At 46.9% G+C, this 13807-nt stretch overlaps 1 protein-coding gene across 4 annotated transcripts in view; it reads right to left on the bottom strand.

Annotated features, from left to right (window-relative positions):
* The window catches only part of LOC135521075 (ribonucleases P/MRP protein subunit POP1-like), a 44633-nt gene that overhangs the window by 20423 nt on the left and 10403 nt on the right, over positions 1-13807 (bottom strand). For all 4 annotated transcript variants that reach the window (XM_064947009.1, XM_064947008.1, XM_064947007.1 and 1 more), the window contains exons 6-9: positions 3554-3765; positions 2836-3122; positions 1230-1323; positions 47-155 (exon numbers count right to left, since the gene is read on the bottom strand). In XM_064947009.1, coding sequence (XP_064803081.1) covers positions 47-155; positions 1230-1323; positions 2836-3122; positions 3554-3765 — 702 coding nt within the window. The remainder of the gene's footprint in view (positions 1-46; positions 156-1229; positions 1324-2835; positions 3123-3553; positions 3766-13807) is intronic.

The raw sequence follows: 13807 nt of genomic DNA, 5'->3' as shown, positions 1-13807 counted from the left end.
AATGAATGTAGGTAATGAATGAGGAATGTAGTTGAGAGGAACCCACCTCTGAGCATGTTGAAGACACCAGCTTGTTGTTGATGAAGAGACATGTTGCAGTTGTCTCTGCAGTGATCTGGCCACCAGAAGGGGGATGGTCTGGATTTACCTGCAGCCTGGAATACAGATAAAACACCTGACTAATACCTTACACTGGAACAAACAGGATGTAGTATCTAGGTAAAACATCCTACACTAAAACAAACAGGATGTAGTATCTAGGTAAAACACCCTACACTAAAACAGGATGTAGTCTCTAGATAAAACACCTGACTAACACCTTACACTGGAACAAACAGGATGTAGTATATAGGTAAAACACCCTACACTGGAACAAACAGGATGTAGTCTCTAGACAAATCATCCCAGGTGATTAGCCGGCCTCCAGACAAATCATCCCAGGTGATTAGCCGGCCTCCAGACAAATCATCCCAGGTGATAAGGTATTAGCTGGTCCCTAGATAAATCATCCCAGGTGATTAGCCGGCCTCCAGACAAATCATCCCAGGTGATAAGGTATTAGCTGGTCCCTAGATAAATCATCCCAGGTGATTAGCCGGCCTCCAGACAAATCATCCCAGGTGATTAGCCGGCCTCCAGACAAATCATCCCAGGTGATTAGCCGGCCTCCAGACAAATCATCCCAGGTGATTAGCCGGCCTCCAGACAAATCATCCCAGGTGATTAGCCGGCCTCCAGACAAATCATCCCAGGTGATTAGCCGGCCTCCAGACAAATCATCCCAGGTGATAGGGTATTAGCTGGTCCCTAGATAAATCATCCCAGGTGATTAGCTGGTCTCTAGATAAATCATCCCAGGTGATTAGCTGGTCCCTAGATAAATCATCCCAGGTGATTAGCTGGTCTCTAGATAAATCATCCCAGGTGATTAGCTGGTCCCTAGATAAATCATCCCAGGTGATTAGCTGGTCCCTAGATAAATCATCCCAGGTGATTAGCTGGTCCCTAGATAAATCATCCCAGGTGATTAGCTGGTCCCTAGATAAATCATCCCAGGTGATTAGCTGGTCCCTAGATAAATCATCCCAGGTGATTAGCTGGTCCCTAGATAAATCATCCCAGGTGATTAGCTGGTCCTTAGATAAATCATCCCAGGTGATTAGTTGGTCCCTAGATAAATCATCCCAGGGTATTAGCTAGTTCCTAGATAAATCATCCCAGGTTCTTACATCACAGAGTGTGGCAGGGGCCAGGGTTTCAGTCAGAACGGAATGTGATAGAGGTCCAATCAGACGATACCGCACCATCTCCATGGTGAGGTCACTGCAAAACAGTACACAACAACATTCAGGAAGTCCACATGGTTGAGAATAAAGGGAGGGGTTTTATAAAGGTAGGGGTTTAAATAAAGGGAGGGTTTTAAATAAAGGGAGGGGTTTAAATAAAGGGAGGGGTTTTATAAAGGGAGGGGTTTATAAAGGGAGGCGTTTATAAAATTGACAGAAAACTCTAAATATGACTATACCAGTGGTACCAGTCAGAACCCACCTGGTGACTATACCAGTCATAACCCACCTGGTGACTATACCAGTCAGAACCCACCTGGTGACTATACCAGCCAGAACCCACCTGGTGACTATACCAGTGGTACCAGTCAGAACCCACCTGGTGACTATACCAGTGGTACCAGTCAGAACCCACCTGGTGACTATACCAGTGGTACCAGTCAGAACCCACCTGGCGACTATACCAGTCAGAACCCACCTGGCGACTATACCAGTCAGAACCCACCTGGCGACTATACCAGTCAGAACCCACCTGGTGACTATACCAGTCAGAACCCACCTGGCGACTATACCAGTCAGAACCCACCTGGTGACTATACCAGTCAGAACCCACCTGGTGACTATACCAGTCAGAACCCACCTGGCGACTATACCAGTCAGAACCCACCTGACGACTATACCAGTCAGAACCCACCTGGTGACTATACCAGTCAGAACCCACCTGGCGACTATACCAGTCAGAACCCACCTGGCGACTATACCAGTCAGAACCCACCTGGTGACTATACACGTCAGAACCCACCTGGTGACTATACACGTCAGAACCCACCTGGTGACTATACCAGTCAGAACCCACCTGGTGACTATACCAGTCAGAACCCACCTGGTGACTATACCAGTCAGAACCCACCTGGTGACTATACCAGTGGTACCAGTCAGAACCTACCTGGTGACTATACCAGTCAGAACCCACCTGGTGACTATACCAGTGGTACCAGTCAGAACCTACCTGGTGACTATACCAGTCAAAACCCACCTGGTGACTATACACGTCAGAACCCACCTGGTGACTATACCAGTCAGAACCCACCTGGTGACTATACCAGTCAGAACCCACCTGGTGACTATACCAGTCAGAACCCACCTGGTGACTATACCAGTGGTACCAGTCAGAACCTACCTGGTGACTATACCAGTCAGAACCCACCTGGTGACTATACCAGTGGTACCAGTCAGAACCTACCTGGTGACTATACCAGTCAGAACCCACCTGGTGACTATACCAGTCAGAACCCACCTGGTGACTATACCAGCCAGAACCCACCTGGTGACTATACCAGCCAGAACCCACCTGGTGACTATACCAGCCAGAACCCACCTGGTGACTATACCAGCCAGAACCCACCTGGTGACTATACCAGCCAGAACCCACCTGGTGACTATACCAGCCAGAACCCACCTGGTGACTGTACCAGCCAGAACCCACCTGGTGACTGTACCAGCCAGAACCCACCTGGTGACTATACCAGTGGTACCAGTCAGAACCTACCTGATGACTATACCAGTGGTACTGGACCTCCAGGTGATGGGTGTGGTAGCAGAAATGGTACTGTATCCCAGGAGCTTCTTGGCTGGTGGCCCAGCAGCCTCAGGCTCCCTGGAGGACCACTTCCTCTTAGAACCAGAACCAGAGGCCTGCACCGCCTCAGGACCAGCCCCAGGACCGGGGGCCAAGGTGGGGGTTGGGGCTGGCTGTGGGACAGGGAGGTCCACTGGAGCAGGTGGAAGGACAGCCTCAGAACACTGACAGACAGCCTGCAGCTCTGGGAGGAGGTCCTGACACAGAGCACAGGGCACAGTCACGACACAGTCACGACACAGGGCACAGTCACGACACAGGGCCCAGTCACGACACAGGGCCCAGTCACGACACAGGGCCCAGTCACGACACAGGGCCCAGTCACGACACAGGGCACAGTCACGACACAGGGCACAGTCACGACACAGGGCACAGTCACGGCACAGGGCACAGTCAGAATGGATAGTTGTTTACCGATCCCAAAGGGGACATCTGATTGGATAGTACTTTACCGATCCCAAAGGGGACATCTGATTGGATAGTACTTTACCGATCCCAAAGGGGACATCTGATTGGATAGTACTTTACCGATCCCAAAGGGGACACCTGAGTTCACCAGATTATAGACAACAAGACATTACACAATCAATGAATAGTTAAATGGTTGTTCAATACTTCTACTACTGACCGTTTTCATGGTGGGGTGAGCCCAGATCCACAGCTGTCTGTGTGTTGATCCCTGGGAGCCCTGGTCCTCCTGGCCCCCCCGGCCCTGCGTTGTGGGTCTCCAGAGGAATGTGACAGGCCCCAGGGGCTGGAGAGGGTACTGTCCTGCTCTGTACACCACCACACTGCCCTGTCTCCTGCCTGACACACACATGGCTGCTGCAAACGTAGGCCCTGCAGGCACAACAAGTCATCGTCAATAATACCGTAAAGCAGCGAGTCGCATATTTGTTAGACCACCCGACTCAAAGCTTTTTCGTACAGTTGATTCACATTTTCAAACTTTATACTTAAAAACTTGTCTATAAATTGAGACTGATGCTGTGTTAAGACGAGGGACATAAAGATCAGTCATACCAGTCGGCAGAGCGGGACAAGAAAGCAAGGAAGAGGCTGGCGGCAAACACAAGCCGGTACGCCGTTGCTATGGTGATTTCACTAAACTATAGCCCAGTTCCATACTGTCACTATAGTTACTATAGCCCAGTTCCATACTGTCATTATAGTTACTATAGCCCAGTTCCATACGGTCACTATAGTTACTATAGCCCAGTTCCATACTGTCACTATAGTTACTATAGTCCAGTTCCATACTGTCACTATAGCCCAGTTCCATGCTGTCACTATAGTTACTATAGTCCAGTTCCATACGGTCACTATAGTTACTATAGCCCAGTTCCATGCTGTCACTATAGTTACTATAGCCCAGTTCCATACGGTCACTATAGTTACTATAGCCCAGTTCCATACTGTCACTATAGTTACTATAGCCCAGTTCCATACGGTCACTATAGTTACTATAGCCCAGTTCCATACTGTCACTATAGTTACTATAGTCCAGTTCCATACTGTCACTATAGCCCAGTTCCATGCTGTCACTATAGTTACTATAGTCCAGTTCCATACGGTCACTATAGTTACTATAGCCCAGTTCCATGCTGTCACTATAGTTACTATAGCCCAGTTCCATGCTGTCACTATAGTTACTATAGCCCAGTTCCATGCTGTTACTATAGTTACTATAGCCCAGTTCCATGCTGTTACTATAGTTACTATAGCCCAGTTCCATACGGTCACTATAGTTACTATAGCCCAGTTCCATACTGTTACTATAGTTACTATAGCCCAGTTCCATACTGTCACTATAGTCCAGTTCCATGCTGTTACTATAGTCCAGTTCCATGCTGTTACTATAGTTACTATAGCCCAGTTCCATACTGTCACTATAGTTACTATAGTCCAGTTCCATGCTGTTACTATAGTTACTATAGTCCAGTTCCATACTGTCACTATAGTCCAGTTCCATGCTGTCACTATAGTTACTATAGTCCAGTTCCATGCTGTTACTATAGTTACTATAGTCCAGTTCCATACTGTCACTATAGTTACTATAGTCCAGTTCCATACTGTCACTATAGCCCAGTTCCATACTGTCACTATAGTTACTATAGCCCAGTTCCATGCTGTCACTATAGTTACTATAGCCCAGTTCCATGCTGTTACTATAGTTACTATAGCCCAGTTCCATGCTGTCACTATAGTTACTATAGTCCAGTTCCATGCTGTCACTATAGTTACTATAGTCCAGTTCCATACTGTCACTATAGTTACTATAGCCCAGTTCCATGCTGTCACTATAGTTACTATAGCCCAGTTCCATACTGTCACTATAGTTACTATAGCCCAGTTCCATGCTGTCACTATAGTTACTATAGCCCAGTTCCATGCTGTTACTATAGTTACTATAGCCCAGTTCCATGCTGTTACTATAGTTACTATAGCCCAGTTCCATACGGTCACTATAGTTACTATAGCCCAGTTCCATACTGTTACTATAGTTACTATAGCCCAGTTCCATACTGTCACTATAGTTACTATAGTCCAGTTCCATGCTGTTACTATAGTTACTATAGTCCAGTTCCATACTGTCACTATAGTTACTATAGTCCAGTTCCATGCTGTTACTATAGTCCAGTTCCATGCTGTTACTATAGTTACTATAGCCCAGTTCCATACTGTCACTATAGTTACTATAGTCCAGTTCCATGCTGTTACTATAGTTACTATAGTCCAGTTCCATACTGTCACTATAGTCCAGTTCCATGCTGTTACTATAGTCCAGTTCCATGCTGTCACTATAGTTACTATAGTCCAGTTCCATGCTGTTACTATAGTTACTATAGTCCAGTTCCATGCTGTTACTATAGTTACTATAGTCCAGTTCCATACTGTCACTATAGTCCAGTTCCATGCTGTTACTATAGTTACTATAGTCCAGTTCCATGCTGTTACTATAGTTACTATAGTCCAGTACCATACTGTCACTATAGTTACTATAGTCCAGTTCCATGCTGTTACTATAGTCCAGTTCCATACTGTCACTATAGTTACTATAGTCCAGTTCCATACTGTTGCTATAGTCCAGTACCATACTGTCACTATAGTTACTATAGTCCAGTACCATACTGTCACTATAGTTACTATAGCCCAGTTCCATACTGTTACTATAGTCCAGTTCTATACTGTTACTATAGTATCCTTCAACACTACTTCTGCTCCTTCAGTTAGTCCCTACAGCCACTGCTGTGAGAATAGCTACACTACTTCTGCTCCTTCAGTTAGTCCCTACAGCCACTGCTGTGAGAATAGCAACACTACTTCTGCTCCTTCAGTTAGTCCCTACAGCCACTGCTGTGAGAATAGCAACACTACTTCTGCTCCTTCAGTTAGTCCCTACAGCCACTGCTGTGAGAAAAGCTATTGCATTGAATCCGTCTCCTGATCTCCTATTGCCTTTGTGGTTCACTGATAGATCTAGGACTGAACTTTTCAGACGCTCCCTTCCCGTCTCCCATGGTTTCACTGATAGATCTAGGACTGAACCTATCAGACGCTCCCTTCCCGTCTCCCATGGTTTCACTGATAGATCTAGGACTGAACTTTTCAGACGCTCCCTACCCGTCTCCCATGGTTTCACTGATAGATCTAGGACTGAACCTATCAGACGCTCCCTACCCGTCTCCCATGGTTTCACTGATAGATCTAGGACTGAACCTATCAGACGCTCCCTACCAGTCTCCTATGGTTTCACTGATAGATCTAGGACTGAACTTTTCAGACGCTCCCTACCCGTCTCCCAACATCGCAAATGACATCCTATGTTCTGCTACAGTCGGTATCAGTGGATAAATCTTCCCTGTTGTCAGGGTAGGAATACACCTCTCATCCCAAGGCCGATCTTACACCCCTTTGTGAACATCCACATTACAGTGTACACTTTGGGTCCCAATGGTTGATAAGCAGTCACCTTCTGACACCTTCCTGTTACCGTCACCCAATCCCACCTTCCTGTTACCGTCACCCAATCCCACCTTCCTGTTACCGTCACCCAATCCCACCTTCCTGGTACAGTCACCCAATCCCACCTTCTGACACCTTCCTGTTACCGTCACCCAATCCCACCTTCTGACACCTTCCTGTTACCGTCACCCAATCCCACCTTCCTGGTACAGTCACCCAATCCCACCTTCTGACACCTTCCTGGTACAGTCACCCAATCCCACCTTCTGACACCTTCCTGGTACAGTCACCCAATCCCACCTTCTGACACCTTCCTGGTACAGTCACCCAATCCCACCTTCTGACACCTTCCTGTTACCGTCACCCAATCCCACCTTCTCTCGACCGTCACCCCATCCAAATGCTGGCTGTTATAAGCGGACGGAGAGATTAGTGTTGCTGGAAGAATATCCAACAGCTCGTCCTTCTGGTGAGGTGGCTTCCTGTCTACAGGAATCTGTAGCTAGTCCTTCTGGTGAGGTGGCTTCCTGTCTACAGGGATCTGGAGCTAGTCTTTCTGGTGAGGTGGCTTCCTGTCTACAGGGATCTGTAGCTCGTCCTTCTGGTGAGGTGGCTTCCTGTCTACAGGGATCTGGAGCTCGTCCTTCTGGTGAGGTGGCTTCCTGTCTACAGGAATCTGTAGCTAGTCCTTCTGGTGAGGTGGCTTCCTGTCTACAGGAATCTGTAGCTAGTCCTTCTGGTGAGGTGGCTTCCTGTCTACAGGGATCTGTAGCTAGTCCTTCTGGTGAGGTGGCTTCCTGTCTACAGGGATCTATAGCTAGTCCTTCTGGCGAGGTGGCTTCCTGTCTACAGGGATCTGTAGCTAGTCCTTCTGGTGAGGTGGCTTCCTGTCTACAGGAATCTGTAGCTAGTCCTTTAAGAGTTGAACTTTCTTCGATGAACCCCCTCACTAAAAAAGTTGCCAATAGTGTCTGAAATGACAACACCCTCTCTGCTACTCTCACCATGATCTGGGTATGTGTGGCGTTCAACTAGTCTTCATATCAGTCTCTATATTGTGTAGAGTGAGCCGTCCTTCCTCTACTACGAGCTATTCAATGATTTCACTTTACACAGAGATGTGGTATCGTTCCCCAGCGACTCTATTACTCACTTCCCTAATTCATGAGCCTCACCCCACCACCAGTCATTTTCAATTCCGCTTTCCCCAATTTCCTGTAACGTCAACGCCTTGGTTGTTGGGACTCCAGAGAATGCACGGATATCGGTCCTGCCAGAATCTGTAAACTAACACCCTCGTGGAAACACTGTCTTAGACACGATGTACTTAAGCCTCCGACCTCAAATGCCCTTGCACCTAGATCATTCCATCGAACCCATAACATGTTTATCCCTACTGCTCGGCCAATTATATTGTTATACACACTAAAAGACAATTAGTCCATTTCCAACAACCCCTCATCTGGAACAGTGATCACTCACATGTTCCACACCACCTGGAAAACATATCGGACTGGAACAGCGATCACTCACATGTTCCACGTCACCTGGAAAACATATTGGACTGGAACAGCGATCACTCACATGTTCCACGCCACCTGGAAAACATATTGGACTGGAACAGCGATCACTCACATGTTCCACGCCACCTGGAAAACATATCGGACTGGAACAGCGATCACTCACATGTTCCACGCCACCTGGAACACATATTGGACTGGAACAGCGATCACTCACATGTTCCACGCCACCTGGAAAACATATCGGACTGGAACAGCGGAGAGAGAGACTGATCGTGTGTTCCCCGTTGGCTATCCCACTCACTTTGACCCAGTCTTCATCTTCATCCTCGTGTGTCAAACAAAGCCCCTAGTATCAAAGTCCCAATTCGCCCGAGCTGCCATATAGTGGGTTGTCTGATCGCCTCCCTCTCAGGGGACATGAAAAGAGAAGGCTCCCTGGGAGGAAATCCTCCTTAGACTCAATGGATTCTTACAAATATTTAAATTGGTTTCAGAAACCACTTGCAGGATGAACAGTGTGCCCTCCTCACTCTGTGCTCTCCTTACGGTGCATCGAATACATGTATTTATAAAGCCCTTCGTACATCAGCTGATGTCTCAAAGTGCTGTACAGAAACCCAGCCTAAAACCCCCCAAACAGCAAGCAATGCAGATGTAGAAGCACGGGGCAGAGCTCTCTTTCAAAAACATAATTAGAACTATTGATAAATGATTCAACCCAAATTTAGAATGACAGTCCTTAGTGCTCACTCCACATGAGTCTCAGGACTCATGCCGCACTCCTGCCTCCCGTATACAGGTTACTGGCTCGGACTCAGGTCTCAGGTAGAAGTGGTGCAGGACGGGGCCGTAGTGAACGCCATTGTCACTATTACTTCATCCGGTGAGAGGGGGTGAGCCTCACACTGTTCTCTGTCGAATTAACCCTTCCATGAATCTAGAGTCACTATTGCCATAACCTCAAGAGAGGCCAGGCTAGAACAGTTTAGGGCTTTTCTGATTCAGAAAATCCAGACAAATTACTACATTCACAACTTTCTTAATAAAAACATTTTCTGAGACAAAATGTCAAAAGAGCATAACAAAAAACACAGTTGAAATGTAGCTTCTACTCCCTTATCTTGGTGACCTCACAGTTACAGGGTCAGGGAGTTAGAGAACGAACCTTCAGGGAGAAATCCCATACCATACAGCTGACCCCAATCCTGCTGAGATTTGTATGGAAGACAAAATCAACCAAAACATTATGCTGAATGTTCTCTAGCCTTTCTAGTGAGGGTGATCGGGCCCCACCAGGAAGTCAGAACAGAGGTCAGAGGTCATTCAACACCATTAAGCGAGTCCCTTCTCTTTCCCTGTACTTCAGACTCATTATTTAAAGACATTTAAAAACAAACATTCTGTGTACCAGGTTTACGTCGGGTTTCCTCACTACATTTCTTATCCGGAGAACTTACATGTGGTGACCCAAAACTCTGACAGATACAGGAAATATCATTTGTGTGCCCTTTAAGGTGAATCCTGTCTAACCCGTGAAGAACCTACTAAAGACGCCACGTAATTAAATCAGACACGGTGTTAACACCACTAACAGATACTCAGAACCGGTGTGAGTATGTAATTAAATCAGACACAGCACCAACTGACCGACTCACAACATATTATCTATTACATTGTTCCAACACCATCTGAATTATCTATTACATTGAACCAACACCATCTGAATTATCTATTACATTGAACCAACACCATCTGAATTATCTATTACATTGAACCAACACCATCTGAATTATCTATTACATTGTTCCAAAACCATCTAAATTATCTATTACATTGTCCCAACACCATCTGAATTATCTATTACATTGTCCCAACACCATCTGAATTATCTATTACATTGAACCAACACCATGTGAATTATCTATTACATTGTCCCAACACCATGTGAATTATCTATTACATTGAACCAACACCATGTGAATTATCTATTACATTGAACCAACACCATCTGAATTATCTATTACATTGTCCCAACACCATCTGAATTATCTATTACATTGAACCAACACCATCTGAATTATCTATTACATTGTTCCAAAACCATCTGAATTATCTATTACATTGTCCCAACACAATCTGAATTATCTATTACATTGTCCCAACACCATGTGAATTATCTATTACATTGTCCCAACACCATGTGAATTATCTATTACATTGAACCAACACCATCTGAATTATCTATTACATTGAACCAACACCATCTATTACATTGTCCCAACACCATCTGAATTATCTATTACATTGAACCAACACCATCTGAATTATCTATTACATTGAACCAACACCATCTATTACATTGTCCCAACACCATCTGAATTATCTATTACATTGTCCCAACACCATCTATTACATTGTTCCAACACCATCTGAATTATCTATTACATCGGAATGTTCCGTCAGCAGGGAAATTCTGACCCATTAGATCCTGTTTGCTACATTATCTCCATATTCCAGACAAATTGGTAGATTTGTTGAGCACTTCTTCTAGCACATCCATGGATTTGCTATAGCTCCCCCGTCTCCTAGAGCTCCCCCGTCTCCCAGAGCTCCCCCGTCTCACAGAGCTCCCCCGTCTCACAGAGCTCCCCCGTCTCACAGAGCTCCCCCGTCTCACAGAGCTCCCCCGTCTCACAGAGCTCCCCCGTCTCCTAGAGCTCCCCTTTTCTACCCGGAGTGTCAGAAACCACGGATGCCATTTTAACGGTGGTTATTTCTACGACTCTCTGGAGTGTCAGAAACCACGGACGCCATTTTAACGGTGGTTATTTCTACGACTCTCTGGAGTGTCAGAAACCACGGACGCCATTTTAACGGTGGTTATTTCTCCGACTCTCTCTGGAGTGTCAGAAACCACGGACGCCATTTTAACGGTGGTTATTTCTACGACTCTCTGGAGTGTCAGAAACCACGGACGCCATTTTAACGGTGGTTATTTCTCCGACTCTCTGGAGTGTCAGAAACCACGGACGCCATTTTAACGGTGGTTATTTCTCCGACTCTCTCTGGAGTGTCAGAAACCACGGACGCCATTTTAACGGTGGTTATTTCTCCGACTCTCTGGAGTGTCAGAAACCACGGACGCCATTTTAACGGTGGTTATTTCTCCGACTCTCTGGAGTGTCAGAAACACGGACGCCATTTTAACGGTGGTTATTTCTCCGACTCTCTGGAGTGTCAGAAACCACGGACGCCATTTTAACGGTGGTTATTTCTCCGACTCTCTGGAGTGTCAGAAGCCACGGACGCCATTTTAACGCTGGTTATTTCTACGACTCTCTGGAGTGTCAGAAACCACGGACGCCATTTTAACGGTGGTTATTTCTACGACTCTCTGGAGTGTCAGAAACCACGGACGCCATTTTAACGGTGGTTATTTCTCCGACTCTCTGGAGTGTCAGAAACCACGGACGCCATTTTAACGGTGGTTATTTCTACGACTCTCAAGACGGTGTCCGGGATGTTTGCATTTCCTCTAATACACGCCATCTATTAACCATTTTCAAAAGTAGAGAACTCCTCCCCTCAGGGAGGAGTTATGGTATTTGTGCCGATTAAAAATTGTTCACGGCACCTGATACCTTGAATTAGAACCAAATAGCGAAGCGCCTGCCAGTTTACTACGGGAGACTACAGGACACCTAATGTCTAATTACCAGTGTCCACGCTTCACAGGTCACTTGTAGTTGACGACACGCATTACCAAAATGATTCACAGTTGACTTCCTATTTCCACATAATCTGTCACGGGTCCCCTGTCCCAATAAGGCAGAAACCAACCTCTTTACCTCTACTGCTAACAAACACAAATCATATTCAAACAAAGTATCAATTACTTTCTTTTCTGACCATGAATGTGGCTCTCCTCCAGAGCGTACAGACAAACTCCCATCACAGTCCCTCCTGTGGCTCTCCTCCAGAACGTACAGACAACCTCCCATCACAGTCCCTCCTGTGGCTCTCCTCCAAAGCGTACAGACAACCTCCAATCACAGTCCCTCCTGTGGCTCTCCTCCAGAACGTACAGACAACCTCCCATCACAGTCCCTCCTGTGGCTCTCCTCCAGAACGTACAGACAACTTCCCATCACAGTCCCTCCTGTGGCTCTCCTCCAGAACGTACAGACAACCTCCCATCACAGTCCCTCCTGTGGCTCTCCTCCAGAACGTACAGACAACCTCCCATCACAGTCCCTCCTGTGGCTCTCCTCCAGAACGTACAGACAACCTCCCATCACAGTCCCTCCTGTGGCTCTCCTCCAGAACGTACAGACAACCTCCCATCACAGTCCACATTCCCTCCTGTTGTCCTTCTCTACAACCTACCGTACTAGAACACAAGCACATCACCCTACCGTACACAAGCACATCACCCTACCGTACACAAGCACATCACCCTACCGTACACAAGCACATCACCCTACCGTACACAAGCACATCACCCTACCGTACACAAGCACATCACCCTACCGTACACAAGCACATCACCCTACCGTACACAAGCACATCACCCTACCGTACACAAGCACATCACCCTACCGTACACAAGCACATCACCCTACCGTACACAAGCACATCACCCTACCGTACACAAGCACATCACCCTACCGTACACAAGCACATCACCCTACCGTACACAAGCACATCACCCTACCGTACACAAGCACATCACCCTACCGTACACAAGCACATCACCCTACCGTACACAAGCACATCACCCTACCGTACACAAGCACATCACCCTACCGTACACAAGCACATCACCCTACCGTACACAAGCACATCACCCTACCGTACACAAGCACATCACCCTACCGTACACAAGCACATCACCCTACCGTACACAAGCACATCACCCTACCGTACACAAGCACATCACCCTACCGTACACAAGCACATCACCCTACCGTACACAAGCACATCACCCTACCGTACACAAGCACATCACCCTACCGTACACAAGCACATCACCCTACCGTACACAAGCACCCTCACCCTCACCGTACACAAGCACATCACCCTACCGTACACAAGCACATCACCCTACCGTACACAAGCACATCACCCTACCGTACACAAGCACATCACCCTACCGTACACAAGCACATCACCCTACCGTACACAAGCACATCACCCTACCGTACACAAGCACATCACCCTACCGTACACAAGCACATCACCCTACCGTACACAAGCACATCACCCTACCGTACACAAGCACATCACCCTACCGTACACAAGCACATCACCCTACCGTACACAAGCACATCACCCTACCGTACACAAGCACATCACCCTACCGTACACAAGCACATCACCCTACCGTACACAAG

The sequence above is a fragment of the Oncorhynchus masou genome, chromosome 29, assembly GCF_036934945.1.
Source record: "Oncorhynchus masou masou isolate Uvic2021 chromosome 29, UVic_Omas_1.1, whole genome shotgun sequence".
Taxonomy (NCBI): Eukaryota; Metazoa; Chordata; class Actinopteri; order Salmoniformes; family Salmonidae; genus Oncorhynchus; species Oncorhynchus masou.
The sequence above is the reverse complement of the archived record's forward strand: the minus strand, read 5'-3'. Positions and strand labels throughout refer to the sequence as shown.